General features: G+C 37.0%; 1 protein-coding gene across 1 annotated transcript in view; it reads left to right on the top strand.

Moving 5' to 3' along the window:
* The window catches only part of gabra2a (gamma-aminobutyric acid type A receptor subunit alpha2a), a 19867-nt gene extending 1944 nt beyond the window's left edge, over nt 1-17923 (top strand). Inside the window, exons 3-10 of the mRNA XM_008400161.2 lie at nt 983-1095; nt 3779-3846; nt 6275-6495; nt 7593-7675; nt 7813-7956; nt 8657-8809; nt 10377-10579; nt 11562-17923. Of these exons, the coding sequence (XP_008398383.1) occupies nt 983-1095; nt 3779-3846; nt 6275-6495; nt 7593-7675; nt 7813-7956; nt 8657-8809; nt 10377-10579; nt 11562-11864 (1288 nt within the window). The 3' untranslated portion in view covers nt 11865-17923. The remainder of the gene's footprint in view (nt 1-982; nt 1096-3778; nt 3847-6274; nt 6496-7592; nt 7676-7812; nt 7957-8656; nt 8810-10376; nt 10580-11561) is intronic.
* The last annotated feature ends 2177 nt before the right edge of the window (nt 17924-20100 follow it).

Genomic DNA, 20100 nt, shown 5'->3' with positions numbered 1-20100 from the left:
TATATATATATATACACACCATAATGAGCACCCTATTACTCATTATGAGTATATGATAACAAGGGTTAGACTCCATTTCAACTTAATATGTTAAAAGGAGGAAGGACTGGGAAGGTTTAATTAATACAAACTCACATTTTCTCTTTGGTGGTGGATATGTACCAAAGAGTTGCTAAATAACCTACCTTTGATTCAGAGAATTACAGAGCAATATTAAACTCCTCTTCTTTCCTAAAATTATTTTAAAATTGATGCCAATTGTTTCTGTGAAGATTAAGGTGGAAAATCTGTTTGAACAGTTGGAGTCAGACTTTAGAAATCACCATAGCAGAGAAACAAACAAAATGTATCCCTCAGTTTCAGATCTCAATGCTTTGCTTGAAACAATTGATACTCGTGCTTTTGTATGCTTCAACATGCTGTTGCAATCAATAATATCCTCTTTAAGCTGGTTTAGAACATATTCCCTGTTTAATTCTTGTAAATAATAAATCCCCCTCAGCTCGTCCTCTTTTTAGAGCAAGTTCAATGATATTGATGCTTTCACTACAAAAAAATATCAATAGCGAATTGATTTATGTAAAATGTTATGAGGCAAAGTGTTGCTCTTCCTCATCAACAGTTACAGCCAGGTAGAAATGTTTATAGGACACCAGGCTTTGTGAAATTTTTGCCTGAGTGCATTGCATTTTGGTAAGAAGAGTCAGGAAATCATGGCTCAGTGTGTTTAAATGTTAAATACTTTATCACATCAGATTATTAGCGTATAAATATTTGCCCTTTCAGCAGGTGAAATGTCAAAGGGTGCATGACGTGTCACATCAGATTTTGAAACAAATTATTTTACCGACATCCAGCTTTTTCTCACTTTAACAGCTTCAGCAACAGGACATTTGACATATTGGCTGTGTTAAATTGGTGTTTACAGATTCCTGTTTAAACGTATGAGACTTACTTATGCATAAAGATATGTTTCTCCTAGGTCGAGAGCAGCCTGTAATTCAACACAGAACTCCAAAGACATTGCAACGTTCACCAAAATCCTGGACAGTCTCCTGGATGGGTATGACAACAGACTCAGGCCTGGCCTTGGAGGTAAGATGGAGGCAACTGAAGCAAGAAGCAAATCAAAGCAACACAGATGGAAACTGGAGAAATTTCAAGCTAATATGACTCTTCTTTGGACAAAATGTAGCTTATGCATACCTTAGCACGATGCTTCCTAAGACATGCTTGATAGTTGATAGTGTTCTTTACTTTGAAAGAGCCACATGGCTTTTTTTTAAAACAGTACAAACAAATAACTCAACCTTTAAATTGCCTGTTAATCAAACTTGTGTGGAAAACATTTGGCTTGCTCATGTGGCCTGCTATAACTTTTATACCCAAGTTTAAAAAAATAAATAAATCTGAGATCAACAGGCCTGCAAAGTGTTAATTAGCAGATTGTCTACAGCTGGGAGTTTATTTTGAAAGCATGAAATAGTTTGTATAACAGCACTCAGCAGACTAACCAATACAGAGGAAAATGGAACTCAGTTAAGCTTTAAGAAGGAAATTTGTACATTTACACAAGAATCGAAAGTCCCCCTCAGAGCCATTCCTGAACAACTGCAGAGTCCCACACTATAAGTTACAATGACTGGGCCACTTTACTCTGTGGAAGAAGACCTAAATTGCTGTCGTCAGATGAAGAGAAATTTGTTAGGATGTTCAGAAACAGTTCAGACAAACCAGATACCTTCTAGGGAAAAGTTTAATAGTCAAAGGAGACAAAAACTGACCTGTTCAACACCAATGAAAAGAAGCATTGCCACTAAAATGGTGGTGAAAAATCAATAAATGATAATTCACATCAAGCTGGTTTTAGAATGAAAAAGTTAGGCTAACGTGAAGCTACTGGAATGGCATTTCAAATTTTCTGGCTCAATCCGGTTGACAATTTGTAGACAGTCTCATGCAAAAAACATGTTGATGGCGACAAAATTCTTGTTGCCAACGTTCAACTTGGTAAGAGATACTATGTGTACACCAGAGAAAATGTACAATATATCTTTTTTTTTGCACTCAGTTGTTTTGTTTCACAAATGGTGGCAAATGTATAACAATTTTATCCTGAAAAAATGGGTCATTAAATGCCCAACATTTCTTTCTTTCTTTATTTTTTCATTACCATATCACCTCTGATGCAACAATTTCAGTTGAGATGGATTTTGTGTCTTTGTTAACTTTGACTGAGATTAAGCCCACAGTGAAGAACACTCTATGGTGCTTTAATAAGAGCAACATTACTCATAAAGAATCAGAGTCTGCTTCTAGCTCTCAAGAAATGTCTCCCTAGTACAACACTCAATATTCAAATAATTTGATACTAAGATGAAATTAGTAATACAGATCAGAGACAGTATTTTGAATCTACTGATGTCAGTCATTGGGGAAAAAAAAGGACATTTTAGATGAAAATGTTAATTATGAGAGGATGCCTGTTGTGTGGTGGAAGAGCATTCTGCAGTTCATCCTCCTTTGCGCTACAATGAAAGGATCTGTGATACCGTCAAAAAATGCCTTTATGCCTCTGTCAGCTCTTTAAAGACAGCATTTTAAAAATAAATCTGCCTGCAGGTGAAGCTATTGGGCTCTCTGCAGCTGTGAGTGTAATGAGATACGCTTCTGTGTATCTGAAATCTGAATAATTTGCTCAGTGAGAACATCCGTCTGGGTTGGAAATAATAAAACACATTCGCAGGGGCTGGTGGACTTTGGGCCCGGAATGATTAAGCTCATTTGGTTCAAACAGTTTCTCTTATTGGACTAGATGTCTAAGATTTGATGCTCTGGAGACAGAAAAACAGGGATGAATGGGGATCATTGACATCTCTCTGAAGGCAAAGAAAATTGGATTTAATTCATGGAGGCAACAGTTTAACCATTAGGTAACGTGTAAAGACAATTGATAACGCCGGATTTTAGCTCGGGGTGTAACAGAAAAAACTAAAAATTTCATTTGCACACCATATTTAGATTTAATTTAGAAAAAAAACAAAAAAAACATGTAGAATTTACTTCCAATTTAAAATGATCCACTCCATTCTGTTGGTTTATTACCTACAATCCCAACACAATACATAAACGCTGATGGTAGTAACATGAAAAAATTTAAGGCGTACGAGTAATTTAGCAAAGCACTGTATGACATTGACATTATTCTGACAAGAAAATGAAAAACTGTGAAAAACTGTTCATGTTGTAACATCTAAAAACACAATTTTGTTTAAAAAAATCAAAGCAGTGTGATTGGACTATCAATCTGATTTTGTTCAGACTGTTGGAGTCTTAATGTCACCTTAAGCACCACTGTGGACTGATTGCAGTAATAAAACACTTATGCTGTGATCCTTAAAAGATTTATTTAATTTTGGCAACTGAAATTTCTCCTAACAAGGTTGTATAGATGTAATAAAATGTCACACAAGTTTATAAAAGTGACTAACAATCCAGTGAAAATAGAGAGAAGAGTATCATTGAGTCCTATCTGTGTCCTGACCTTATCTGTGGAGCAGTCCCGTCTCTTTACTACTTCAGGTATATTCGGGGGTGCCTGGGAGTTTGCCTGAATAAAATTCATGAGTTTTGTTGACTTGTAGAACAATTTACACTGTCTTTTGTGTTGTTTTGGGGGGCTTATTTCTGCTCAAGCTGTTGAATGCATGACGTGTGGATGGTTGAAAACCTTTGAAACTTTGTTGTCTGAGAATTTCCAATTGTTTCCCCTTTCCAGACCGAGTGACAGAAGTAAAGACAAATGTCTACGTGACCAGTTTTGGACCAGTGTCTGACACAGATATGGTAAGTCTTTCAACACTAATATTGTACTATGAAACACCTAGTTTTTTTTTTTTTTTCCACTTTTAATCATCACAAAAGGAGTCACAGGTAGAAAACTAAACAGTGTGCCCGAGCAGAGTTAACTGCCTAAGCAAACCGTTAATTGTCTCTGTGGTGCAGTCCATAAAGAGTCTCTGTGTCCTTTATTAGAACCGTCTTACCACAATCAACACAAGCTGTTTGTTGAGAAATTCTGCTTTTGGTTCAAATAATCCACTGTAAATCTCCCGCCAGTCTTCCTGAGCCTGTTTGGATGTGATCATTCACATTCAGATAAAATCTTCCAGACTGAAACACAGACAGAGAAAGAGGTAGCTGCCTGTACTGCTGGTCCTGTTGCCATTGGAAACTCAGCCAATCCAATCAGAAGAGCGTTGACATGGCAAAGGTTAGAGTGTGTTATTAAAATGATATCTGAACATCCACCTCCACACAGCTCTGATACACAGCTGCTGATCTGTCATATATTAATATATGGCCGGTCATTATTGTTTACTAGGTGCAAATATGCTGCGTGGTTTCATCTAAGCCTGACACAAACAAACGGATTTGTTTCCAGTCGGATGCAGCATTTCATTCAAATATCTCTAATGGTTTTTTGGTATTCTGTCAAGGCCCTCTGAAGATCTTCGCTCCTCAGAGACTTAGAATTTCAGGGATGCAGATTTTATTCACAAAGTTCCACTCATCCCAACACTTTTGAATGGCTTCCTGGAATGAAATGTAAGAATTGGTGCATTTTAACAAGTGAAAACATGAAGTATCTTAGATTCAGATTCTAGCAGTGATTTCAAGTATATATATTTTTTGTGATTTGACTGATAACATGATTTGAAACTACTGCTGAAAGTTATTTGGCTTCAAGTCAGGGAGACCCTTCACTTTGTAGTTCCATTTCATAAAAATGCATAAAAGCCATCCTTCCTGCCTTTCTTTTTGCTTTCCACTACAATCGGAGGCCATTCTCTGAGCCCACCTGGTTCTCCTCAAATATTTAAGTGACACAGAGCACAAAGATGGAAGTGGCTGTGTTCGAGGCTGCACCTTCAAAGGAAGAAGAGTGTCTCATATTTAATACATGCCCATGTCTCCATCAAAATTGCAGCAGATAATTGCACTCCAGCACTGTGTGTATTTCCTCTCTGTGTCTCTGATAGTTGCGCTCTGATACACATCCTTCAGATCGGATGCTCCCCCGCTGATCTTTCTGCATGATTGTTTGTGGATGTTTGTCTTTGCTGGTTTATTTGAGCTCATCAAAAAGCAGACATGCAGAGTTGCTTTGGAAAGCTAACCAGGAAATTGCTGCATTTTCTCAGTGACACAGGGATTCCTCTGCTAATTACATAGCTAAGGCTTTGTGGAAAACAATGCATGTTAAATGTATACTTGCAATATATACACTGAAGAGAGGAGAGCTGTGCGGTTGGGAGATATTTTTTCATCTCAGTGAACAACTGTGAACATGCTCAGTCATCTCTAAGAAAAAAAAAATGCCTCCAGTATTTGAATTGGTAGCAGATGATTTAGAAGCAGAATCTTGTTTTTTTGATGATAACAGATACTTTGACAACCGTGTAATACCATACGAACTCATTTTTCCATTAAAACCTCATTTTGTAGTATTATTTCAGACTGGAGAACTAGTAGTACACAACCATGTATGAAAGAAAAAGTCAGAAATTTAAGGTAATATTTTAAAATCAAGACTCTCAAAGCTGCATAAAACAATCAAAACCTCTGACTGTGGGAACAGTTTTGCACCAAAGTTTGTCTCTGAAAGTTACTGCTGATGGACCCATTTGAAAACAAAGTTAGTTCCTGCTGAAGTACTGTGGACTAATAAGAGGAAACAGAGCGAACTGGAGAAGCTTCCACTCAGATGGAGGGGAAGGTCTCTGTGATTTTGATGCAAACCTGGGATGGCACTCGCCTCAGGCAACAGCTGGATTTGACACTGACAGATGTGGCTGGACCCACCCAGGTGTCACACGGCGTCAAGCTGCGATCTCACAATAAGCTCAGCCATGACAGAACTGGACAGGAAGGACATTATCAACATTATAATATCAGGGGGCAGTTTGTTATTTTGGGTCAAAGTGGACCAACTATAAATTCTAAAAGGTTTTAAAAGTCCATGTAACCCGTATGTTACTAAAAATGTCTACTTCTTTTGCATAACTGTTGAAAAATATGAAAATTGTTAGATTGTTTACAGGAACATAGTTGCAAACCTTTGAGTTTAAACTGAATGAGATCCAGCATGTCTGTCAGGCTTCTTGACATGTCGCTACTATTGCTAAACTGTTTCATTATGCAGGTCTTCCTTTGTTGGTCGCTGAGAATATTGTGCCTCAGTAAAACCCAATTGCCTCTGCCCTTCTTTCAGGAATACACAGTGGATGTCTTCTTCCGTCAAAGCTGGTTGGATGAACGGCTGAAGTTCCATGGACCAATGAACACTCTTCCTCTCAACAATCTGATGGCCAGTAAGATTTGGACCCCTGACACATTCTTTCACAATGGCAAGAAATCTGTGGCCCACAACATGACCATGCCCAACAAACTTTTACGGATCATGGAGAATGGAACTCTGCTCTACACCATGAGGTACCTGGCTTTTCACCTCTGTTTTTCTATTTGAAGATGTAAGTTACAAGCATTTCATTAGGGTAGAATTGTCTTTGATAGAGTGTTGGTGGTGAGCTGCTTCTACATTAATGTCAGTCTCCTACAACCGTGACACGTATTGCCACGCTTTGTGTTTTGAGATTATTCTTCCCTGGTAAATTAATGTACTAATTCCAAATGTTAAGGGAGATTTAAGAGCACAATGCAGCATACAACTTTTCTGTGCAAAATATTTTCAAGAATTGTTTGTCATCTTAGCACTGACACAATTTCATCTGGAACAAATTTTAGATTTTTGACTGTGTTCAGATTGAAATTAGTGAAAGTGCATGGTATTTACACTTAAAGGTCATTGTTGATGTTGCTCTGCTCTGGCACTGTGTTGCATGCCAAAACTCCTGATTTTGTAGACGTAGACACACTCGATTCATTTCGTGTTGCGTTTCTTAAATTCTAACAGTGGACTTAGATTTTTACTCATTTTTTTTTTTTTTTTACTTTGGTGTAGTTTCTAATCTATAAAGCATAAATATATTTGACCAAAATGGTTTTCCTTAGTCATAGTTTTATGCACTAAAAGCTCAATCTTGCTTGTTGATCTTGCAGGAAGTATCCCAGTGAGTATGGGTTGTTTGCTCAGACAGACTCCATCTGTTTGCCAAAGGCATCTACTGACCTTAAAGGTGGCAACAGATCTGGGTTCTTTCAGTCTGATAGAGCTAATTTAAGGACTTCACCCATCAGCTTGTAGCTTCACTTCAGTTATCTTCCACCTAATTTGCTTGTTTCCTAGCAACTGCAGATGTTTATCTATACCATCTCATACTTGGGCTGCACAATGACAACATCTCATTAAAACGTAACATATTTTGAACTTATATTTAGTTATTTTTGTGGACTCATCATTGTACCACACTTCATAAAAAGTTTACATATCTACATTACACTGCAATCTTTTCTACAGTCAGTCAGTTGCAATTTCATTATGATACCCAGTGACATTAGGATGCATATCTTCAGATTTACGGCAGACATTTCCAAATGTGTTTTATTAAGATTTTTATGTTTTTTGCCAGGTTAACAGTTCAAGCTGAGTGTCCCATGCATCTGGAGGATTTCCCCATGGACTCACATTCATGTCCGCTTAAGTTTGGCAGCTGTAAGTGTTAAAATATGCAGAATCAAACTCATAGAAAAAATAGATAGACAGATGGATGGATGAATGGATTTTCAGTCTTTGGCTGTGGTGATTAGAAATCACTAGTTTGTTGGTTTCTGTTTGTATTTCTGCATCAGATGCCTACACAAAGACAGAGGTAACTTACATCTGGACAAGAAACGCCTCCCAGTCAGTAGATGTAGCAGATGATGGGTCAAGGCTCAACCAGTATGACTTGGTTGGACAGACTGTTGGAAAGGAGACCATTAAATCCAGCACTGGTAGGCACCTAATCAGACAAACAAAGACTACAAAAGACACTCAAACTGGTGATTCCTATATTGGTTTCTGTAGTACTGGGAACACAAAGTCTGATCTTTTGTTGTCTGGTCTTTTATACACTACAAATTCAGGTAAATAGTGCAATTTGGAAACATTCTTTAATCAAACTTTTATGTTTTGGGCAACATAATTTATTCACCAGTTCATCCTTGGCATTAATTTCATAAAGATTTATGTTCCAAATATTTTTGTATACTCATCCAGCAGCCACTGTGTGTGGACCACATGGTGGGAGGAAAAGCGATCTCCATACCATATCTTCATTTGCGTTGGAAGTCTTTCGCTTTCAGATTTCACAGTTACTCAAGTGTTTCCTTTTACCCACTCTCTTTCAATGGGATTAAATCGACTTCTTTTCAAGTGTTGTAGCAAACAAGAAGAATGAAGGCTGGAGATAATCCCAATATGTATTTAACTCAGCAGGCAGAAAATAGCCCTGTCAGTTTTCTGCAAACCGTAGTTATAAATGCAGCAAACACTCCAAGGAGTAAAGATCAAATACAAAGTTTGTATTCTTGTGAATGCAAGTATATCAAAACCAGGTTATAATCAATAAATGATAACCATCTTCTGCATGATTTTCCTCTTTGTTCTTCACATGAATATATTATTATGTAAACCTGTTCCTATGACTCTCAGGCGAATACACAGTGATGACGGCTCATTTCCACCTAAAGCGGAAGATTGGATACTTTGTGATCCAGACGTATCTTCCCTGCATCATGACAGTCATCCTATCCCAGGTTTCCTTCTGGCTCAACCGGGAATCAGTGCCTGCTAGAACTGTGTTTGGTGAGTATTTGAGATTTTGAATCTGTTTTTTAAGTGAAATAAAGGATTTAAAGATTGCAAACATGTTGGAGATCTCGACCATCAAAAGATGTGAAAAAAAAAAAGTCAGAATCTGATTAATTCAAGATCTTAATGTCTGCATTGCTTCACAAATCTTGGTGATTCTGAATCAAAAGCAAAGGAGATGTAGAGGCTTAAACCCGATTTAATTTCTTCCTAAAAATTTGAATGTGCACGGCTATATGCAGAGAGTGAACATGAAAGAGAAAGCACATTAAAACCCTTCACAACCGTGTCTACACAAGAGTGTGCTCAGCAGGGAAGCAGAACAGCAGCAGCTGCAGTCGTTGTCTGAATCTCAACACCAACTATTCAGATAAAGGTTTGAGTGTTAGCTCACTTCTCTTGTGGAAATGTCAATTTTCCACTTAATATTTTCAAATTTTATGGATGTAAACTACAGAAAACTAGACTTGAAAAATAAATTCATTTTCATGGCATTTTATTTATCTTAAGTAAATGGTTCTTATCTCTGTATAAAATAACTACATCCACATTCCAATATAAATATCGGGATGTGCGTGTGCATGTGTGTGTGTGTATTTATATCAGTTCAATTCATTACATCGCTGAGTTTTTAATGAAAGCAAATAAAAATCTGTTTTCATATTATTATTTCCTTTATATAAAAAAACTATACAAATCAACTTAGTCTTACATAAAAAATATAATGGTCCTCATTCTGAAGCCTTGACCTATCAAGATTGCTCCAAAAGTGCATCAATAACTCATTCCAGCAGATAAAAGAGAATCTAGAACATTATACTGTCAGTGTTGTCATTTGTTGCAAAAATGGCATTCATTTGAGACTTTCAAACTTGACCAAAAAGATAAACGTAAAAAAAAAAGTCAAATAACATTTTGATTACCTCCAAGATTTAGAAAAAATCTTCAGTGGACTGACAAGACAAAAGTGAAATATTTTGGAAGGTGCACAACCTGTCACATCTGATATAAAATTTAGAAAGCATTTCAGAAAATAACATTTTACAGCTAAATATGGTGTGAAGGTTTTTTTTTTTTTTTTTTTTTTTTACAGTATCTGGACAACTTCTAAAAATTGATGAAGCCATAAACCTTAAGATAAGGGAGCATGACAATTTGATCTGTGGCACACCACCAACTTCACCTCTAAATGATTTCCCAAAGTACTCCCTGATCAGATGTGTCTGTCTGTTTTGGGACTTATTCCAGTGACTTCTTTATTCATTTACATGTTTAAACCCTTATTTAGTGAATTAAACTCTTCTTAGGGTCAAATATCTTGTTTTGCAAAAGTTTCCTGGCCAAGACGGGCAGCAGCACAGAAACAAAGTTGCAGCTGTGAAACATAAAAAATTGTACACTATAAAAATGAAACATGAAATGGATGATATGTTGGTGTTTGGTTACAGAACTTTATAAACACTATGGGTCTTCTGTGTTGGGATTTTGGGTCCATATTTTCTGAGTAAATTGCCAGAGACCAAATAATAAAATACTCAGTTAATTTTTTATTTCTTTTCAGGAGTGACCACAGTTCTGACAATGACGACCCTGAGTATTAGTGCCCGTAACTCTCTGCCAAAGGTGGCCTATGCTACTGCCATGGACTGGTTCATTGCAGTCTGCTATGCATTTGTCTTTTCTGCTCTCATTGAGTTTGCCACTGTTAACTACTTCACCAAGCGAGGCTGGGCTTGGGATGGAAAAAGTATTGTCAACGACAAGGTAAATACATTCATATGAAAAAAAATGTGGACACCCCATTAAATGTCATGTGTTATTTCATTTGCTCCGTCTCAGTGATGTTTAAAAGGGCTCTGGAGTGCAACCAGATTTCTAAAATAATCTGAGGTAGCGCCAGTCCAACCAGTCATTCGTGGAAAAAAAAAAATCATTAAGGAGACTTTCAATGTGGTTCAAAAACAGACACATTACACCCATATTGTAGTCAGAATTAATCATAGAGAGTGGGGGTGGAGCTTTTTAAAGAGACAGAGGCCCAATTTCAAGGTGTCAAATTTCAATTAAATTATTTTTGATATTTACAGCATTTTTGTAACATATGAAGGTAACATAGTTACTTGACTGTGCTATAAAATAGCACCATATGCCTGGAAAGTACATGATATTGCCCCTTTCACATCTTGCACATCTTGGGTCGAACTTTCTTGAAAAACACATCTCAGCATGTTGGCAGATGTTTTAAATGTCCATTACTTGCAATCCTTTTTTCCTGGAGAGTGGAATGATTCATTTCAAATTCTTTTCAGACCTTTTTAAACTCCTTTCCAGGAGTGTTATTCCATAGTGTTCAATGTCACTTCAATAATTTATTAGGACAAATCAATTTCAAAATACTAGATAACAATAATCAACCTAAGTAAATTTCATGTGATTGCATTTATGTATGTACCTTTTCTACGTTTTAGGTGTGGAGGTGTCCTAATTCTTCCCTCTCCAAAACTCCTTTTACAAATGTTTTAGAAGTGCTTTATTTTGATTTCCACTTTTTAGTTATGCAACTTAATCTTCTAGTTTTACACCATTAAACTAGAAGATTAGTTTTAGATTGAATTGAAAAAAAACAAACAATCAAATCAAGACAAAAAATTCAATTCCAAGCTCTTGTATTCATTAATAAATAAGTAACCTACCTTTTTTTTCATAAAGTTTAAAATGTCTTTTAACTGTTTTAATCTACCTTAAGAAAAAGGAAGCGACTGTCAAGAAGGAGAAGAACACCTACGCTGTAGCTGTGGCTAACTACAAGCCCAACATCACGAAAGACTCAACACTGCCCACCATCTCCAAGTGCACTCTGAACGAGCCCAACAAGATCACAGGAGGAACGAAGCCCGAGCAGAACAAGAAAACCTTCAACAGCGTCAGCATTATCGACCGCATCTCCCGTATTATGTTCCCTGTGTTGTTTGGCACCTTCAACCTAGTCTATTGGGCCACTTACCTGAATAGAGAAAAAGTAATCAAGGACCTGGATCCAGCTAAATGAGCAGCAAGGGCCCAGCACAACAACACGTCACACATTCAGGACAACAACGCTTAATTACAGCAGCTTTGGTTACATAAAGCTACCTTCTCTCATTACTGGACACAATTTTCAGCCAGTATAGATACACATTTCTAAATTAGTATAGAGCACATCAAATTTTCATGAAATCTTTTCTTAAAGATATATTATGATGAAGTCCTATAAAATACAACATAAACCAGGACAACTGAAATGCTGCAGGATATAAGGTTCTGCAGTTCCCCTCAGGTTCAAAGAGGCGTTTTCTCTTCACCTTTACTAAGTTTACAAAAGCTCTTAGAAAAATTACTGTCTTCAACCTGCTTGGAGCCAATCAGCAGAAAGATGAGGCAATCAGATGTTTATGATATCAGGCGAGCTGTGCAGTTTACGGGAATGAGCATTCCAAGAAAAAGTATCTGATTATACTATATCACAAATATCTGAATATTTTTTCAAATACTGTGTAAACACACTCAGATATATATTGATATAAAGTTTAGCCCAAATATTTACATAGACTGTGTGAAAGGAAGCTGCATGGTGGCTCAGTTGTTAACACTAAAACACAGGTTTTGATGCCCAGCCTCTGTTTTTTTATGCATGGAGTTTGCATGGTCTCCCTGTGCATGGACGGGTTTTCCCTGGGTACTCCATCTTCCCCCCACATTCCAAAAACATGACTGGTGAATTGGTTAGTCTAAATAGCCCTTATAAATGTGTGTGTTTGTGTGTTATTTGTCCTGTTTGTCTCTGTGTTGCCCCGTGATGGACTGGTGACTTGTCCAGGGTGTACTCCACCCTGCCTATCAATCCAGCTCAATGACTGCTGGAGGTAGGGACCCCCGGATCCTGCAAGGATAGGTGGGTACAGATAATAGATAGATGTGATAAATGATATATAATAATTTTTTTCTCACTGTCTCACCAAATTTTCTTATTTTTGATCAGTTTAGATCTGTAGCACCAACATAGCACCAATTCTATAATGCTGATTCGCAACAAATGCCGTCACAAGGCACTTTACAAAATAGACAAATCCCATTGATTGACAGAAATATGAAGTCAATTCAATCAATCACATAGACAGATTTCAAATGAACTACAATACCTGTTAAATCCCACAAAAACAAAGATCAATTTATTAGGTCAATTGGTAAAATGTTTTCTATCTAAGAAAATCTGGCCAATTGCTTCAAGTTGTTAACTTTGCAGAAATCACTCAGAGATGTGGGGAAAGTGGAAAGAAAAACTCCCTCATGTACACCCTGAGAGCATTTCTTAATCCACAACATTTGAATTAAACAGAAAAAAACACACGAGGGTGTATTTCAAGGCAACATCTCAAACATATTGTGTCTTTTTGTGAAAACCAAAATAAATTAGCCAAGATTTATTTTGCCTGATTTATTTTTGCCAACATAAATCAGTCAAGATATTAGCAAGAGAGTACTTACTAATATCTTGTAAGTATATTAGTAAGCCAAGAAAACTGTGGACCTTCATATGTCTGGTCCTTCCACGGGTACAATTTTGAGATTCCTGAAGATGTCATGTTGTGGAAAACAGATTGAAACAATTATTTAAGTATAAACCGCATGAATGTCCAGCCATTATGCTGTTCATGAAGGCGTCAGGTTCTGTTTCCCAGAGGAAAACATGTTGTGGTGTGAAATGTTTGAATTAAACCTAGAACATATTTTGTAAAGATGGTGACTATAGTAGCTAATAGTGGTATTTTCCGCAGTGAAACTAATATCTTACTCCATGGGCTGCAAGGCCACTCAGAGAGGAAGAAGTAAAAACTCAAAAAGCACAATAACAAACTTCACAGTGTGCAAATACACTCAGTGACAAAAATCCTAATTAGTGGAGACGTGCTTTTGTCTGATGAACAGTAAATGGAAAGATGGCCAAGGATCAAAATGTCCATTATTACACGTGGAAGAAAAGAGGGAATGGAAGGGGATGAAAATAGTATTATGTGGGAATATTGATACAAAATCTCAAGACATCAGCCAGGAAGTAAAAGTTTGGGTGCAAATGGGGCTGACAAAGAGACAATGACTGAGTCATGTTTCCAAATTAATCATAAAGTGTCTAAGTGGAAAATGTTACTGATTTGGAGTGTTCATTACAAAGCCTTGGTTTCAGTCACTAAGAAGATCCATGGCCAGATCTAAAAGGTGTGTATGAGAAAAGTGTCTTACAAACCTGGCGCAGTTACACCGGTTCTGTCAGGAAGAATTACAACACAATATCATAAGAAACATTTTTACATATTTAGGTTTAAAAGAAGGTATTTGTAACAAATAGAAAAATATAAAGTCCCTCTTTATACTGTTTTACTTGTAATTCAAGAATCTTACAAATAAAAATTACTTTGCTTTTTCTGACTGACCTGAAATAAGAACTTTACTCAAATTTGATCAGTGAGAACAAAATGTTATATGTTTTTTATACAGTGCATTTAAATATCTGGTTACAATTGTAATTTGGTCCAGAACCGCCGCCTGGTGGTAATGTTGCTATCAGTGTGTTTTTAGAAGGTGGCGGTGAACTAAAGAGACTGTTCATAAATAAAACTCGCACACATCAAACTTTAGTCAAACACTTGCACAGAAATACCTACCCCTACTTTCTCAGAGGACAGAAGAGTTTTTTTCATCCATTGTCGTTGTGACTATAATGAAAATTTAACAATAATAATATGCCTTATAAACCTTAGTAATGAGTACTCTGAGAACTGTAAAAAAAAAAGGGGGAAAAGAAAGGGTTTGCATATTGTAGCAGTAATCCAACAAAGTTTTCATCCAACATCAGGCCTTAATATAATAGGTTTTCACTTCTGCTGACACTTTCAGATGAAGTGTGGTAGAAATAGGTTTAGAGACTTCACTGTGTTACAGTTTGTGCAGCTGTTCAATGTAGCAAAGCAGTTGAAACCAGCTTACAAATCATCTGTTCGCTTATGGCTAGCTAATACCTGCAACTCAGTTGAAACGTAAAGATATTAGAGATTCAAATGCAGTTGTGGATGAACTATATATGTTGGTAATGGGCCAAAAGAATGAGGTTTTCTCTACATATGGAGGTTTCCTCTGTAAGCGTGAAGGTTCATATATCTTTGTTTCTTGTTAACAAGTGGTGAGCAGATAGTAAATTAGAGTGATTGGTTCATTGTGGTTTAATCTGTAGTAGTTACACCATTGTTCCATTTCGTTCCCAACCTCCTAGGAGCTTTACCTAGGAGGTAAAGAAAATGTTACCTCCTAGGCTATTAAACAGAACGTCTGTTTAATAGAGAACCCTGAAGTGGAACCTGAACTTGCTGGAGGGACTGAATGTCATTTCTGACCTGAGAAAAGCTCCAGGAATAAGCCAAGGGAACTCTACATTCAAAAAAGGGGGATGAATTTGTGATATATAACAGAGATTTGACAAGGAAGCAAATTCTTTCAAGTGAAAGTGATTGCAGGGAAACAGCAGTACTTGACATCTTGTGCTTCAAGAAACAATAGTCAAAGGTAGCATGATTGCCTCTGGAAAAAAACAGCTCAGAGTCAACAAGCCAACAGTTACTTTGCAGATGTAGAAATCACTGGTACTAATGTTTTACATGCTGATTTATTTTCTAAATACTGCTCAGGCAATTTGAGCATGTGCCTTAATCAACCAGCAAATGAGTGCTTAATGAAATTCTCGACTGTCTGGCAGTGGATTTTAAATTCTGACTTCGTGTTTTGCTGCACATCCAATGACACATCCAGTGTCAGGTATAATGCATATCCAAATCTTTTACTTTAATTTAATAATTAATGTTAAGTCCTCGTCTCCATTTACGTAAGACAAGAAAAGAACCTTGTTGTGGGTGTAAGACGGTGTCCTCCACAGTCAGGCACATTAAAAAAGCTGGTTGTGGGTTTCTATGACATCACATCTCCCAGTGATGTTTATATTGCCATTTTGGATGTCAGCATGCCAACATAAAAAGGGTATTACAAACAGTCAAGAATGTTTCTTAGTTTTATGTGAGACAAGACAATGGGTTGCTGTGATGCCAATACTGAATTATCGAGAAGATCCATCTTCAGTTTTCACTGCCAAACAGAAAAATGCTAAAGAGGAGGAGTATTTATGGAGTTGCCAGAGTTTAGTAATCCCAATACCTCATCACCATGCCAGGTGTCCTTGCTTGTAAAATAAGCTAAATTACCCAGCCTGCAGGATATATTAAAGCTGAGAACAGGCCTAACTGAAGCATTACAAACACTTTATCTTCACTAGTTGAATTTTTGACAGTTTGGCTTGCAATCCAGAGATCTGATTCAGCCATTTAACTCATAGCAGCAAATAAACAATGTCTACAAAATAGTCATCTTTTCTATCTGAATTTATTGCTTTACAGCAGCACAGCTAGTGTCTGTTCCAATACTTTATTTCACTGCTGTGGTTATCTGATCAATATTTATAGTGAAGGTAGATAGCCAGTCTAGTAGTTTATGTTACATAACAAGCAGTTCTGTAAAATAGCATTTCACCCTTTACAGATTTTTTGTTTTTTGTTTTTTTCTCACACTTTCATGTTTCCAATTATAAGACTGATATTCAAAGGGAAAACAATTTTCAACCAACAATTTTAAAAACACCATTTAGGAACACAGCTAAATAAGCTGAACCCTTGTGTTACAGGAGGTATTTTCAAAGAAGAGTTTGTTAAAATTCCTGCACAGTGATGTAAAAGAATAATTGCCAAGAGCTGTAAATGTTCCCAGTGACAGAACCACTAGGTAGATTCAAACAGAACCGGGCTTAAAAAGACACACAGTTTAAACCTATAAGAGGGTAAATACTTTTTGACAACACAGTATCTCATGTGAAATAAGCTGTGCTACTTATAGATGTGATAACCAATGAAATAAGATTGAATATTTTGTTATGTTGCTGTAAGATGCTCTAATCTCTCAGGAAAGAAAAAAAAAAATCTGTGTGGAAAATCCGTTTTTCACAGTATTTCCCAATGGCACAGCTGCAGATCCTCTGTCTGCTCTTGTGGCTTTTGTATTTTTATGTACCTGTTAACAATTGCAGGGATGACATGGACCCAGTCTTTCTAGATGTAATGATCTAGGTTTTTTCTCCAACATCTGTGCTGTAGTTAACAGTCCACAGCCAACATGGGTGTTAATGGAAGTCAAAGCATACAATTGTCACCTCCTTACTTTCTATGAAGAAAACAATGATGTCATGCTACAAATACCATAAGAACAAACCAAGCGTTGAAATTTCTTCACCACATCAACAATATGTTCGTTTGGTAACTTCTGCTCTTCTCTCTGCTTCAACTGTGCTATCTTAGTAGTTTAGTTTTGTATAATGCATACTTTTTCATGAGGCGACAGAAAATGAAAAGTGTAGTAAAAATCAATAAGATGTTGGCTCATTGGGTCACAGTAATGTAGCCTTGGATTACCAAAGTTTTTTTGGTAATTCTTTAAGACCTCACTGCTCAGCCTGTAGCTTTTTCAAAGCACATGCTATCCATCTTTCCTTAACCTAGTTTTAAGTTGTGTACTGCGAAAGATTGTTCTGATTGGATGCACGTGTTTGTTTCTATGAAATTTGTACTCGCCGTCTCGATGTTTGTCTTTGTGGTGTTATTGTTTTTGTTTATTGGCATTATTCTATAAAAAAACATGTAGCACATAAGAAGGACTTACTCTCCTAAACATTCCCTTCAACAAAAAAACACTGTGTTAGCACTAAAATATGTTGAATACTATGTATGTGTAAAATTGCAATCCTTTTAAATGACATTTTGTTGAAAGCAAATTTTGTGCATTTATTATATGTGTAGCTATATTAACACTGTGCTTTTGAGATACTTTACAATTTATTGGTATTTTAGAGGAGTGAAGATATTTTGTTTTGCACATTTATTTACGCTTGAAACTTTCTCTGTAAGATTGAAGTCTTTTTGTGCTGTTGTATTTTCAAAGAAGACTAAATATTTCTGTAATAAAGATGATGCAAATAACTCAGGTTGGATTTTTTTTTTCTTCTCATTTTTTTATCTTGGTAAAAGGGAAATGTTATTTTTGCCGGAATTACATTCTTGAAATAATGTGTAACTTTCTCGTTCTCTTAATCCTACATTTCCATGCATCTCCCCCCAAAAAAATAATTAATTCATATTTCAATTATCCATCCATCCATCCATCCATCCATCCATCCATCCATCCATCCATCCATCCATCCATCCATCCATCCATCCATCCATCCATCCATCCATCCNCATCCATCCATCCATCCATCCATCCATCCATCCATCCATCCATCCATCCATCCATCCATCCATCCATCCATCCATCCATCCATCCATCCATCCATTTTCTTTCACCCTTGTCCCTCAGTGGGGTCGGGAGGGGCTTTCACATATTTCACAAGTTATCCTCATATGTATCACGTGCATATCATGTGTATCAGATACATATTTTTTTCCACATGGCTTAAAATGTGGAAAATGTAATGTGAAAATGTGTGGAACCCATGTGAACAAAGTGAAGCACATGGGTCTTTACCATGATACATTCCAAATCCACACATATATATGTGCTTTTAGTGATACATCATTCATTAAATTGTGTGTGAACAACAGTCATTTTCCATGTGGTACTTTTGCCCTTTTCTGTACAGGTAAGGATTCTTGTTTGTTCAATGAAAGCTAATTTGGGATTTGGGAATCCAATTCAACATTGCAGAGAAGAAAAGTAATCCAAAGTAATCTCGTGTTCATCTGGTTCTATCACTTATCGATGAACATTTCTTGAGGCAGTGCCATTTGAGAAAATAGAGATCACACAGCTATTCAACTTAATCTTGCTTCTGGAAATGACCCCAAATTCTTTTACTGTGCAAAAAAAAACCCAACTAAAGTCACATTAAGAATTTCCTTCCATACTGTCTTTTTGATAAATCAATCCTATTTGGTGTTGTTTTAGTTAATGATCAAAGACCTGAACACATCTCTACCATAAGTAAATCATAATGATCTTTTTCTGCTAAAACATCTATAAATCCAGCCTGGAACTCAAGCTAAAAAAGCTTAATTAAAAAGATTATTTTAATTTGATAACAGCATGTCAGTTAATTAATTAAACCTCATCAGAAGAAAAGAGCCTGAGGTTATTGGAGGTGTTCCTTTTTCAATTCACTACAATTCCCCAGAAATACTTCTTAGATTGAAATAAATATTCGGCCAACATTCTCCCTCTACTTTAAATCATGTTTGCTCAGGAGTGTTCAAATGTATGAGAGTTGAACTTGATGAACCCAACTGAGCAATGCTTTCTCTTAACACCTTGCTGCCAAAAACTGCACAATACGCATCTTTAAATCCATTTTTACATTACAGCATGTACAACTATTCCGACCATGACATCCTGATCCTTGACGCTTAGATTAACTGCTGAGTGTCTGCAGCTGAAGGCGCTGTAATCCATCTCAGAGCAACATCAACAACAAATCAGCACATTTACCCTTATATCTGCACTTTCCCCTCCACCTGGCTTTGATCCGCACAAACATCACCTTATCCTTCCTGCTGGCCTCGCATCCAGGGAATTCAACCACTACTCATGAACAGAACTCACTTTAAAACCTGTACAGTGCATTATTTCTCTCCACAGCAGTAAATACATACTGCAGATGTACAAGGAGAAGCCATGTAGAGATAACGCCTCAGCTGTCGCCGTGGCTCAGATCATTTAATCACACTCATAGAGAGCTCAGAGCTCTGCAGAGGGTCTTCGCCTCGGAGGTGGGGTTGCTTTCAGAAGGTCTGGCTGTAGCCAGAGGTCACAAATGTCCACATTCATCGCTTTACTCATCACATCTCTGCCCCATCGCCCCCTCTGCCGGAAGGTCGACTGCCTCAGCTTCCCAGTTTGCAGCTGGCAACTCGGATCAGAGAAGCTACACCTCACGTTCGGAGGTGTGGAAAGGTCCATGTAGTGATTGCAGGTCAGATTCAAGAGGTTTAAAGAGTCACACATGTTGTTGTTCAGGCCCTGAGAGCGGAATCATCTATAAAAGGTGTTCATCTCCTTGGGTGTTTTGCCCTTTTTATTAGGGGCATGCCATAGCAATGCATAAGGAGAGCAGTACTGACTTGCGAAGCAAGTCAGTACTGCCTCCATGCATTGCATGGCAGGCACCT

This window comes from Poecilia reticulata, linkage group LG22 (assembly GCF_000633615.1).
Source record: "Poecilia reticulata strain Guanapo linkage group LG22, Guppy_female_1.0+MT, whole genome shotgun sequence".
Lineage (NCBI taxonomy): Eukaryota > Metazoa > Chordata > Actinopteri > Cyprinodontiformes > Poeciliidae > Poecilia > Poecilia reticulata.
This window is presented reverse-complemented; position numbering and strand designations above follow the sequence as displayed.